This window comes from Balearica regulorum, chromosome 3, assembly GCF_011004875.1.
Source record: "Balearica regulorum gibbericeps isolate bBalReg1 chromosome 3, bBalReg1.pri, whole genome shotgun sequence".
Lineage (NCBI taxonomy): Eukaryota > Metazoa > Chordata > Aves > Gruiformes > Gruidae > Balearica > Balearica regulorum.
In genome coordinates, this window is record NC_046186.1 from 64263862 (window position 1) to 64277229 (window position 13368).

General features: G+C 37.8%; 1 protein-coding gene across 2 annotated transcripts in view; it reads right to left on the bottom strand.

The window, feature by feature from the left end:
* The window catches only part of MAP3K5 (mitogen-activated protein kinase kinase kinase 5), a 109250-nt gene that overhangs the window by 11450 nt on the left and 84432 nt on the right, over nucleotides 1-13368 (bottom strand). The window contains exons 16-24 of one of the 2 annotated variants that reach the window (XM_075748194.1): nucleotides 9417-9544; nucleotides 8468-8604; nucleotides 7707-7812; nucleotides 6663-6820; nucleotides 6011-6188; nucleotides 5191-5211; nucleotides 3932-4109; nucleotides 3663-3831; nucleotides 498-683 (exon numbers count right to left, since the gene is read on the bottom strand). In XM_075748194.1, the coding sequence (XP_075604309.1) occupies nucleotides 498-683; nucleotides 3663-3831; nucleotides 3932-4109; nucleotides 5191-5211; nucleotides 6011-6188; nucleotides 6663-6820; nucleotides 7707-7812; nucleotides 8468-8604; nucleotides 9417-9544 (1261 nt within the window). The remainder of the gene's footprint in view (nucleotides 1-497; nucleotides 684-3662; nucleotides 3832-3931; nucleotides 4110-5190; nucleotides 5212-6010; nucleotides 6189-6662; nucleotides 6821-7706; nucleotides 7813-8467; nucleotides 8605-9416; nucleotides 9545-13368) is intronic. The other variant, XM_075748195.1, reaches the window with a different exon arrangement.

A 13368-nucleotide genomic window follows, 5' to 3' on the forward strand; every position in this document is an offset into this window, starting at 1 on the left:
CTGCTTACCAAAAATACTAGAATAAGAACTAAATACAGTATTACAAGGCAGACAGACTACTACTGGGGGCATAGAGTGGTTTAATGTATCAGTTTATAAGAAAACTCAAGTTCAAGAGATCTGCATTTATGTAGGATAAGCTTGACATTCAGTGTTGGTCCTATTTACCAGAAAACTCTCCAAAATGAGATTTTTTGAAAAGGCTTTCCTGCTTTAGTATTATGTCATAATGTTTATGCAACTATGCTGAACCTTCTAGATCATTAATCAGCAAAATCTCAACAGTTGTTGTGTTCAGGGTCTGTGTCCTGCCAAAAGGATCACATGGCAACCAAACCAAGTCATGGCTGTAGGCTTGGTTTTGTTCAAAGCCCCCAAATATTATTGTTTCAGTAACTCTGGGTGGAAGTTAATGAAGTTCTGTTTGCTTCTGGCTTCTAGCTTTTTTTTTTTTTTGGCAGTTTTGGTGCAAGTTCTTAGTAAAAATGACAACTTACAGCATCTTGAAAACCAAACAGCACGAGCTGCACTTGACTGATACCATGGCTGTCAAAGTCTAACTCCAGTTTCAGTTTTGAAAGAGTGCTTGCGATGATTTTTCGATCAGTGGACCGTACAAACTCTCTGAGGCTGGAAACGAGCGTTGTGATATGTTCCCATTTTAGCTTGGGTTCTTCAGCTCCCTGGTAGAAGAGATAGAGAAAGAGAGTTTTGATAGCCATCTTTTGAAATGTATACTCAGAGGGATTTTAGACAATATCAGATGGATTTTCAGAAACTCTGCTGCTATGGTTAAGGGAAAGGTGCAGCTGCAGGTCAGATAATGATAGCAGCATAACTACGGCAGCACAGAGCTCTACCACTGAGCTCCCTGGTAACGCAGATTACTTGACGAGCAAGTAGCCAACTTCATTTTCTATCAGTTGCTGAAGTATATGTGCACACTACAGTCTGTATGTCTCCTTGTATAGGAGTAAAAAGATATGAATAAATATTCTGTGCACTGAATGCTACAGATTACTCTTAATTGCAAACCAACCTGTACTTTGCAGTGCCTGTAATTTCAGAGTGCCTCTGAGAAACAACATGCAAAGTCCCACAGTAGTATTTAAAAGAAGGTATTAGTCAAAGTTACACAGAAGGCTCAGAAAGAGACTAGTTATTTCCTACATAATTTCCCTCGATATGGAACTTCTACACTTACCTATTCTTAGAGCAGGTCTACACATCTCTCACCTTTCTATTATGAATATTCAGATGCCTGTTTTTAAAAGCTTTTGTGTTTTTACATGAGCTACCAAAGTAGCAAAAAGCTCAAAAGCATTCATCAGAATAACCAGCATAAGTAACTAGAACGCAGAGAACTGTATTTACTCTCTAAAGCAAAATTATGCCAACTGAATACAAATTTCAATTCCAAAACTTAAAGTTAAGCTAGAGATAGAAAAACATACTAGTTGTTCAACATGAAATATTAGACACTTATTCTGAAGGAAGTTAAGTAATTATTTATATAGACTAAAGATATTTAACATTGATTTCTGTAACAGAAGGACATACGGTGTTTGGTTCTGTTGTATTTGCCAGTTTTAGGCCATGAATGTTACAGCTGGCCAGACATCAAGAACTGTTTGCCAATAACATTGGGGTTTTAACTACAGTTAATTAAATCTGATCAGGATGAAACAAAGACAATTTGATTATTTGAGAGAAACTAAAAAAAAAAAGAAAGAAAAGAAAAGAAAGCTCTAGAGCGGTCAAACACTACACTAAAGCACCCATCTCTGAGATAAAAGATCCTAGCTTCTGATCCTGATACGCTTGGATTTGGAGAATTTACCTGATGGTTAACTATACTGAAGTGGATCCCTCACTCTGTCCTGCAGTAGCTGATCTCCTTTTTGCGTAAATAATTAAAAAGCCAGTAAAGCAGACAGGTGGACACAGCACACTGTCCATCAAGGCATGCCTGGGACAGGGCAACCAGTATGGCTCCCTAATAAGGAACAGTGACCTATTTTGGGAGGGTCATTCTCCTCCCCTAGCCCCCACACTTAATGACTTTGTTGAAATTGTTCTTATGGAAAGTTTTCATGAAAGGAAAAGCACTATCAAAGCCTAAATCCTGATGAGGCCTAACAAGCAAGCCAAGCTTCCATCTATTGGTAACTTTTTGCATTTAAGCAGGCTATAACAAGAAGCCAACTCAACTTGCCCTTAACTGGAGTTACCACCACTTCCAGGTGGTTTGATAAGTTTCCTACTCTTTGACCAGGGTCCCTCTCTCAAGGGAGAAAATGGTGTTCAGGAGTCAGAGTTCTGCATCCTATTGAAGGGCAGATAGCCCCACGCACGTGTGCTTTGAACTCTTTGGCTCTACAGCTCCGTGTCTCTGCTCCTATCTTGGGCTGCTCCAGCCCCAGCCAAAGAAAGCATGAAACACCAAGCACCCTCTCTGGATCTTGTGATTGAGTTTCAGCCTCTCACAATCACTGATTATTCCTTTCATACACATGCGAACAACTGTGCCTGTTATAGCAACACTCTAGCAAAGCACAGATCACAGGCATCTCTCTTGCTGCCTGCTATTTTAACACTTTCTGCAGTTACCAGGACAACTGTGTGTTCTCCCCTACCCCCCACCAAGAGTTAGAAGCTCTTTTTATTGGTATGGCAGCAGTTTCCAATTACATTAAACTGTAGTACCTGCATAAGAATCATATTGGTTTGCATCAGTTTCTAAACAGTATTATCTTCAGAAGATGAGTTGTCACATTTTATACAAATATGTTTTAGACCAGCAATACTTAACCTTGAAAATGAAGTGAGGCAATTAACTACTAATGCACACATTACAAACAAGAACAAAAAAAATCATGTCATCCAATTACGGTGTTGCAACATTTAGCAGTGTGGTCATGACCTCTAATTTATTCAGTGTCATCCTGAACTCATACATCATCATGAATCATCCCCACAAAGGTGTGCCAAAAGGTCATTCTGCAATTATTTTGTTGTTTGCTGTAGCTCCCACTGTTACTCCATCTTCCCTCCCCTCCATATGTGCTTCCCAGCTGCTGTTAGGAATAGCTGCAGTTTATTTTCTCCCTAGCCCCCTCTTTCCCCTTTTATGGCTGTTGGCTAGAAGGCAACAGTGCACAAGTCAGCCCCATTTTTTCTACGCAATAACCTAACATAAGGGCAGAGCAGGCCAAATGACCTAAACCTCCCTCTATCAAACCAGTCAGGCAGAAGACAGAACTCTAAAAAAGGGGGCACGGTAATCACCTCCTGGGGATGATATATCTTGCATAAGTTGACTCGACAGCCTCGGTTAGTCACATTTGAAAATCACTGGCGAAATACAGTATCATGACAACATGTTTTTCTGTTGTCTGGTCAGCACTAATATCAATGTATACATATAGTATTTACAAACAACACAAAAGGCATAGGCAGTGCACCATAAACAATTTTAAAGCCTATTTTAAATAGCCCCAATAAAACAATAAACCTTGAAAGCTTACATAGTGTATGCTTTCTAGTTTAATCAAACTTTATTTTTTAATTGCTTTACTATGTGTAATGTTAAAAGTTCCAGGTAATTGCAGATAAGTTTTCAAATTCCATCAAATTTTTGCTGCCTTCTCAAATTACTTTACCTGAGCCAAAGCTTCCATCAAGTTCCTCACCACCTTCTCTTGGTCCTCAGTTAATATCCTGTGAAGCGTGGCTCTCCTTTCACTATCCTTCTTCAGCATGAAAAACCCAGAATCCTTCTCTTCGGGTGAAGGAGGTGCACTGTGATCCTCAAAATTTTCATCTGGGATGCTGAATGAAAGACAGTCAGCAAGAAGAAGCTTTATAAAAACCACCCCAATGCACACATTCCTAATCTACTGCATAACATAAATGCCAGATAGCTCTTTACCTCAGAAAAAGGGACCGAATTCCCTTCCCATCTTTTTCTCCACAGGATTTCGCTCTTGTTTTGAAAGAGAATGGATCGATTTTTAATTCTGTATCAGGTGAGACAGAACCATATTCACTGCTGCTACTTGTATCTTCCACCAGAACAGGGACAGGTAAGGATATACTCCGAAGATACTCTATTCATATAGGAATATTCAGAAATTAGAATTTCATAGTGCCATCACAGTTCTGAAGTGAAAGGTTATTCTTTCAGAGGAAAGAGACTGTAGTCTTCCCCCACACCAATACAAAATAGTAAAAACAAAATTGACAAAACACTCCTAAAGCTTACTCTTCTGGAATAGGATTATCTTTCAGTTACATTTTTGTTCAAAAGCTTCCTGAGATATGGAAATCTTTGCAAGTTCACTTACAGAACTTCACTGCAGTGAACATGCATATCCTATCAGAAGCATGCACTTGCAGCAGTAAGAAAATGTTTCCACAGGGTAAGTCATCCAAGCACCTTCCAAAATCTTAATTTTATGTGTGTATATAAATATATTTAAGTATACAATACATATATTTATATATGCTATAACACATGTAAGTTACATTTCTTTATCAGGTTATTTTGTAGAAGTTTAATTAGTTCATAGTCTAATTAATAATAAACATGCATGTTAAGCCAGAACTTTTGTTTTTAAATCCAGAGCTCGCATTACTGCTGCAAGAAACTAGTCATACCTATTTCACATGTGCACATTTCAAAATGTACTTTGACAGCAACTCAGCATGAAGGCAACTATGTGTTTGTTCACCCCCCCTCCCTTTTCACTAGTTCACTTCTTGAAAGAGATGAGTATCCTGTACCCAGGCCTGAGAAGGGGTCTCAAATGCATTCTGCTTTCTTCAAGTATAGAATTTAGCCTAATAAAAATCTATGTTATCTTTCTCTACAAACCTTGGCTCTATTGCTACTAGAAATCAGCCATTTGGTTTCCTGTTCAGATTTCCACTAAATGGTCCTATAACAACGCAGCTCTTCAAGCCTGTATTACCCACCTGCCTAGACATTTAAGACATGGTCTGATAGGATTACAAACAGTAATTAAAATTTGCACAATGAATAAGAGGTTCCTAACAGAGAAAGGTCACTTATTTTCATTATTGTGCTCAATTCTCTTTGCAACATTTTAGTGTGACAAATTATATCAGAATAAGTGATAACCACAGTATTCACACAGTAGTAATGTTTTGAAGTATGTTAAAACTCACCATTTGTGTTAGCTGAAAGAACTGTGGGAGAAAAGCAAAGAAAAAAGTTAAATGTGTGGACGTTAACTGAGAAAATAAGCAGTCTAAAGGATAACTCTCTTCCCCTTTTTGTGGGCTATCTGGACTCTCTTGTCTGCAATCTCTAAAAATGTAATTTATTGCAATTTAAAGTTAGTTTTAATCTGGGAGGTGTGGAAACCACGTTAAAAGCGATCATCCAACACCATCTCCTCTACCTAGTATTTTTATTTCTTTTAGGTATCATGCTAAAAATATACACAGAAGATATTTTCATAGGTATATATGCACATGCATAGAATATGTTATTCATACTCGCAAAACTCCTTTTATTACTTTCCATAATTTAGAATACTACAGGAAATGAGTACGTGAAACAAAAATAATGGAGCACACGCATATTTGCTATGGGACAAAGATTATTTTGCTCACGTAGAAAACTCCCCTGAGGCTCAATCGCATGGTGTAACCTTACACAAAATGTACTCTATGCAAACATTCTTTGAATGAAAGCACATGCAAATTAAAAAACCAAACCCCAAACAAACAAAAACCACAAAAGCTGCACAAAGCCATAAATAGACTTTTAGAAACCTTATTAAAAATATTTACATAAATCATCTCTGTGACAACATAACAGAATTCTGCTACAACAGTGGAGCAAGCTGCTGGAACAGGAGGTTACAACCGAACATTCACCAGGGATGGAGATCTGCCGTGTTCATCTTAAAGACTAAATTGGCAGTTTCAGGAAACAGTATCATCACGAGAAAAATTCCAGATTGAGTTTAGCAACACTTACCTGACAGCTTTGATGGGGACTTTCTTTTTTTGCTTGAAACCTTCAAGAATTCATCTATAAGTAGGTCATGAGCAAAAGCTCGTTTATCAGGATCTGGTTCAAAGCAACGCAATATGAAAGCCTTGGCTTCTGCAGACATGGATTCAGGAATCTCTGGGTGTATTTTAAACATTCCCACCTGAGACAAATGAAGAGAGAAACACTAAATAGCATAAAAAAAGTATTTAGATAGTAAAAGTGGCATATTGCTCTCAGGTTTGGATATTATCTTTCTGAAACTATTTTATTAATTGAGAGAGGAAAAACACCACCCGATTACAAACTGTATAAACAATTATATTAAACCCCCCCTCACACAATTGCAACTAGAGGCTCTCGCAAAGCAGAAAACTGCTTTTCTCAGTTTGTTGGTTGTTGTGGTTTTTTTTAAACACCCAGGCTCCTGAATAGCTGCTATTGCTCCATTACTCTCTTAAAAACTACACAACACTCCCACTCAGCTGAATCAGCTCATTCTTCTGAACATCCTCACTAACCATGCATTTCCTTTATCTTCTTTTCCTGCAATCTCTAATTCTAGCTTCTCCAAAACAGTCATAGATTTCTTATGTTTACAAATACCAGTCTGAGTTGTATAAGGAAGATGTCTGACCTTAAACATAGCTGCTTGTGGTTCTCCCAGTTCATAAAATGGGGGCTTCCCTGTAGCCATCTCAATGATCGTGCATCCCAAAGACCAGATGTCTGCAGCCTTCCCATAGCCACGTGGCCCTTTGTCTATGATTTCTGGTGCCATATACTGAAGGGTACCTGTTGAAAACATACTTATGTTTTCACTTAGGTGCACTAGTGATGCAAATAGATAGCTAAAGGACAAGAGGAACAAAATCACTGAGGAGTGAGCAATATCGGGAGAGTTAAAAAAACCCAACAAACTATTATTCAAAATTCAAAAATTTCCACATGCAATCTACTTCAAAGTCAAAACACTATTCAAAATATTAGTTGTGCTAAAAGCACCTGATATCACTTACTGATCTGACAATATTACTCTTCAAAGTCAGTGACAATTATTAAGAGGTTTCAATGAGCTTTGGAGCAGACATAATTTTCATTTACTGGATTATAGATTAAGATTAAAATAAGGAAGATCACTCTGAATTGCATCCAGAGAGGAAAAGGAAGTGAAACCTGAAATCTGAACCTAGAACAGCAGGTGATATGAACACTTTTTCTGAAGAGCCTGACGCATAAGTCTGCATTCTGTTCCATTTAGAGCAGAAATGGAAGAGCCGAGGATGGAATTAAAATAAGTCACTTCTCATTCTGCATAATTATTTAATGCAGTGCCACTGCATGATTTAACATCCAAACCAAATTAACAAGCAGAATAAGGATCAAGTTAATGACAGGCTGTGTAAAAGTTAGCCTTCAATCAGCAAGACGAAAAAGCCGTGCGCATAGAAGAGGCAGATTCAAATACAACATAGGAAAGACACACCTCTTCTGTTGTAGAGGACTTTCATGTCTCAAGTGGAACTTACAAACCAGCATTGCTTAAGATTAGGTATACAAAAAGTTAGTCTTGCAGCAACCTGTTCTATTGATTTGAAGTCAACGAAAGTTCAGCAACTCTGGATTCTGACCCTACATGCACAGTTGGAGCGAGGAAAGAGAGTCTCCTCTGGGTACATACCAGTGAAAGTTTCAGTACATGGGTTGATTCCTGCAAGTCTCTTTGAAGTTCCAAAGTCCGAAATCTTTAACACTCCACTGTACGTGTTGATAAGCACGTTATCACCCTGAGGAACAGAACATTCAGAGCGATTATTTTTCTCTGCTGACTCTTCATCTAAGACTTCTTGCATAGCCTGTTTCTACAATGCACTCTTTAGTAAGTAACAATTGCTTCCTAAGGCTCTTAAGAGGGGAGATGAAAAAGGAATCAATAGTGTTCCTGCCTTACGTAATCCCATTATCAGAAACTCTATCTCAAAGTGAACTTCCCCTACTACAGGAATTCAGTTACAGAATACAGAGAGAGGGGGAAAAGGCTGCCTTTTTTTTCTCTTTTTTTTTTTAAAGGGAACTTTTTAATCTGCAATCTCCTTGGAAAAGAACCCGCTAATATCCCATCCACAATCATCTTCACTTCTAATAAGCTTTTATGAAAGTTTGATCATGTCATTGATAACAGGAATAAAAATATCCACTTTAAAAAAATAGCCCCATCTTAAGTGGCTATATGTCAATTCTTCTAAAATAAAAACCCAACATATTTTGTTGGTGCAAATTCAAATTAACAATGGTTCACTTATCTAACCCACAGTTCAGAATAGCAGAGGTGGCATGTAGCAATGAAGAACTTTTGGAAAAAATTTTAAAATTACAGGACAAATAAATAGTTATGCAGTTACATAACACTACTATCAGGCTTAATTCTCTGCAAATTCTTACCTTTATGTCTCGATGCACTATTTGATTATCATGGAGGTATTTTAATCCTTCTAGAATCTGCTTTGTGTAAAAGCCAATTGTCTGCTCATTATTTTTTAATGGTCCCCATTTTGATCGTAGAAGAGCAGAAAGGCTGCCTACAATTTGGGAGAGCAAAAAAGTGAGAGTAAAAATCTAATTAAATTCTGCCTTCTCCCCCAAAGGAAAAAAAAAAGTAACAACGAACATCAATCCCAAACCAAGTGTAAGCACCTCTTCTATAACCAAAGACCTCTCCAGGAGAATGCTAACTTGCATCATCGCTCGCCTGAGTAATTAAAAGGCGAGTCTCAGTATCTCCTCTGGCCTCAGCTGCAGCAGAGGAGCATGAGCCTCCTCAAGCAGGCAGGTCAGAACGCATTTAAATCAATGTGCTCATCTCTCTCCTATGCCTGAAGTTTCCCCAGAGGAATGCTATGAAAGAGTGAAAAAGGGTTGGTCTTGGTGCACACACCAACTCCACAGTTTCTCGAAAAGCTAAGCTAAGCTCAGGAAGTGGGGTTTTTGTTGTGTCTGGCTGCTGTGAGTTCTTGGGTCTCAAATAGAAGCAACAATCAATCAATCACCATTCTCTTGTGTTAGGTACCTGAGGATTGCTCAGCCACCTGAGACTAGCTACAGTCTTTCTAGTAGGATAACCACAGATCATCTCTGATCTGTAGGTAAAAGGAGCTCTCCTGCCACAGCAATGAGCTGAGCTGTATCTGTAGCACATCCTATCCACATACTGAATGAGAGGACTCAAGCACTTTGAAGACTAAGACTTCCCACTAATTTAGGAAAGAGATACTAGAGAATATTACATTTGCATGCAATGTATCTTGTTGCAGTGCTACAGGTTTTATACTTTTAAGAGGTTAAAAAATAAACAAACCAACCAACATCCAAACCAGTCTCTCCCACAACTTACCGCCTGGCACCTGTTCCATGAATATCTTAATGAAGCCATTCTCACTAAGAGAACCTAAATACTGGACAATGTTCTTATGTTTGAGATGCTTATGCAAAGCTATTTCTTCATGCAAAGGTTGGGAGTATCTGAAAGAAGCGAAGCAGTTTATTCAATATTGACCTCTGGGAAAAAAGTCTTGCCTTTACTGTAGTAGCTGAAGTTCTATTTTAGGTCCCATGAAACATGTTTACACTGAAAATGAATGTGTGTTAGATGCATTTAACAACAGTGGGTGTGACTACCACATACTAAAAATTATGTAATCATATATAAATACACATAACATATATAAAATATATATAATACTGTGTATACATACACATAAAAATGTTATAAATGTACACAGATAGACTGAACAAAATAAAATTTGTGGAAAAAGAACTCCTCTCCAGCCTAACTGAAAGAGAATCAACAGGTGGGCAAGCGGTTGGATTCAGACTAGTGCCAAAGTGAACTAGTAAACCAGAAAGTTAGTGTATAATTAAAGTCACCTCAATAATGAAAACAAATGATCATTTAAATTTCAATTAATTAAAGTAGAAGTCTTATCTGAAAACAAGAGTAGATAGCTATGAGAGTAAGAAAACAGGAATCATTTCATTGGGAGATATTCAGAAGAACTGATCAAAACAATTTCATCAAATATAATTTAGTCCAAGGTAAAATATTTTTCAGAGATGTAAGCTTTTCAGCAGTCTTTTTTGCCAAGAAGGTTTCTGGAGTCCAGATCCTTCCCTAGTATGGAACAGTACCAGAGCTCAGCAGCTGATGTGCTTCCTGGGCCAGCCCTAACACTCTTCTTCCAACCATGGGTGAGTCGCACACATCCTGGTAGGTCAGCTCCAGATTCTGTGTTTTATCTGTCTGGCAAAATGCTGAGAGGCTGGTGGCTATTTTCACTCAAACACTAAAATCTGCAGTCAGACTTCAGGGTAGCTGGAATAGATGAAGGACACAGACCTCCCTCCATCAATCCAGATGCAAGAAGGAGCTGCAGAATCTTGAGCAAATGGAAGACATATTCAGATGCTTATACTGAGGGAGCAATAAATATAACTGCAAACTCAACCTTGCAGCTACTGGCCACCAGAAGGAATAGTTTTACCGCCACCTTCACCAGGTTGCTCTCGGCATAGACTCTGCACCAGCACTGGTACATTCTCATCCCCTAACAAACTGGCAGAAAACTTTTGCTTTATTTCTTTGGAGGAGGGGTAGCGTCCCGCTGCCTCAAGCCCAGGGTTAGTTCTCCCTGGAGCCAGCAGAGTGCCAGTGCCAGGAATGCAATCAAAGCACAAATGCAATTGAAGTTGTTAGGGGAAAAGTGCCTGTGAGCTCCACTCCCTTCTGGGGCAGTTAGTTATCACCTCACCCTAACAGTGGCATCAAGCTACAAGTGGAGGCTGAACTCTTTAAAAACTGGAGGGAAAAGAAAAAAGAAAAAAAGAGTGGGCATCTGGAAAGCCCTCTGGAATATGACTGTTGCAGAAAGCAAGGCAAGTATATGGTTAACGAAAAACGTGATTGTGCAACCCCGAGTCTATTTACTAAAGACTAATTTGAGTTTTGGCTTGCCTCCTCTTCACACATGACTATAAAGATTCTGACTACACCGTTAGTCATTCAGACATGCAAAATCATCAGAGATTATAGTCCTGAGTTCTACTAATGGGATATTCATTCAGAGCAGCAACAGCAAGACCATTATAATTCTTCCCCCTGCACTTTTAAACTGCAGAGTTAATTGAGTCTTGAGCAACTAAAATAACTTAGCAAATAAAATAAAGCCATAAGACAATTCTCCTGCAGGATGAAGCATTTGTTACTTTAGAATGTAGTCGCATTAGGAGACTTTAAATGACATGAAGAAAGAAAAATTCTAAATCCTAAAAAAGCTCGATCTTACTATCTACCCAACATGATTTTAATTTAACTTGGAAAGTTGATATGGCCACAGGTACTATTTTGTAGTACTGAGGGCAAGAGCATTGCAGGATGTTTCCTTTTCTTTCAGACTATGACTCTGTAGTCTAACATTTCCTAACGATTAAGTAAATTAGGCAGTAGCTTATATATAACATATAGCAGTATTGAAGACACACTGGTTGCATAGAAATCATTGCATTTCTGGCCATGCTCTGACTCAGAACTTAATTTTTTCTTATGAATCCAAAAGATGGTAATTTTTACTTTGAAAATGGTAAGAATTAACTTCAGAGATTAATATTTTTCTTTCTATAGATTTCTTTTCAAAGTGCTAAAAGATCAGGTTATAAGTAATTATAAATGAATTAATATTTTTTTCTTACTTTGCCATTAAAAGAGTAACACTTGAAATTTGTCCTGAAAGTCTGTAAATATTTTTGAAAGTCTAGATGAAAGACTAACAGCTTCTTAATAATCTCTTTTCCACTATGCTTTACACATTGAATGTGAAAATCTTCCATTGAATTTTGGTTTTTTAAATGTTTATCGGAGAAGAAAAATCTGGAAATTTTTTTTTTCCTTTAATTACTGCTCTATTCAGGCTATCTTTCTATTAACCACAGTTGTTACGAACAACAAAATTCTTAGCACGTACAAAACTTGCAACTTTATTTTGAGTCAAGAGATTGTTTTATGTAATGAGGTCATACTTTCTGAGAAATTGTTAACACACCTTGAAGTTAAATTTACAGTAACAATGAAGAGGATGGAAGGATTCCCCTTTCCATAATCTCAGTTCTAGTATCTTTAAAATATTATGAATATGGAAAAATTATTAGACCACACACACATTCATATTGAACAGCCAATATACACACAGATTCAAAAAGATTTAGAAGGATTCATGTTTTAAATGTCAAGGAAAAGAACAACTGAAGTGAGGGGAGAATAACAGAAGGAAGGCCCACAAGAGAGACCCATGAAAAAGAAACTGAGCTAGGACACCAGGTGGCCTTACTGACCTTCTGTAAATTACACAAAGAAAACTTTTTATAAGAGTTATCACACAGTGTCCTGTCAACATCTAGGCTCCAATACAATTTAAATAACAGTATTTGATGCTAGATCGGTTGTAGAGAATAATGCTCTTTCTCTGTGGTTTTACCCCCAGGGACATACATTCTAGAGAAAAGTGAGAAGAGTAACAGCCACTGTGCTGGGTTAGAATAGCCTTGTCTAGCTACTGTTTTGAATACCAGCACTCTCTAAGGCAACTGCTGCGTAGGGACAGGTAAAACCAGCTTCCTTCCCGATATTAGTTGTAGATTGAACACTGCACAAACAAGGATACAGTTATTTCCTCCTACAGAGGAAATGCAGTATGCCAAGATACGGGAATTCCTGCTGAAGGACAAGCTATCATAGTAGTAAACCAAAAAAGCCAAATGAGCAAAAGACAAGAAACTTGGAAATACATATTCCATTCCCGACTGAAACGATGGACAAACATTCACCAGTTGGTACACTCGGTATTTTACCTCCATTCATTTATGTGATCCCTCCTGCCACCAAGCAGTGTTCTGTCTTTATCAGAAGAGCTTCCTTCATAAAAATGATTTATTGGGATTATTCCATCCATTGGAAAAAGAGGGATTTATCTTTCTGTTACCAACCATGGCAATTACTATTTCCTACTTTCCACAGCTTTCCTGAACATAAGCCTGAGTTACAGTCTTTGATAATATTTGATAGTCTGAGAGGCACTTTCAAGATTTAGGCATTCAAGTCACCTGTTAAGCAGCAGCTTGTACAACACTTCACTACAAAAACCAAAGGCTAATGTAGAAATTAGGAATAAGAATTACTTGGCAATTTAATACAGTCAGTTTCTTTTCAAAAAATCTTTAGACTTGCTATCACTTTATCACAATATTTGTGGAAATCTATGTGTTCAATATAGGATACACTGCAAGCCTCCAGATAT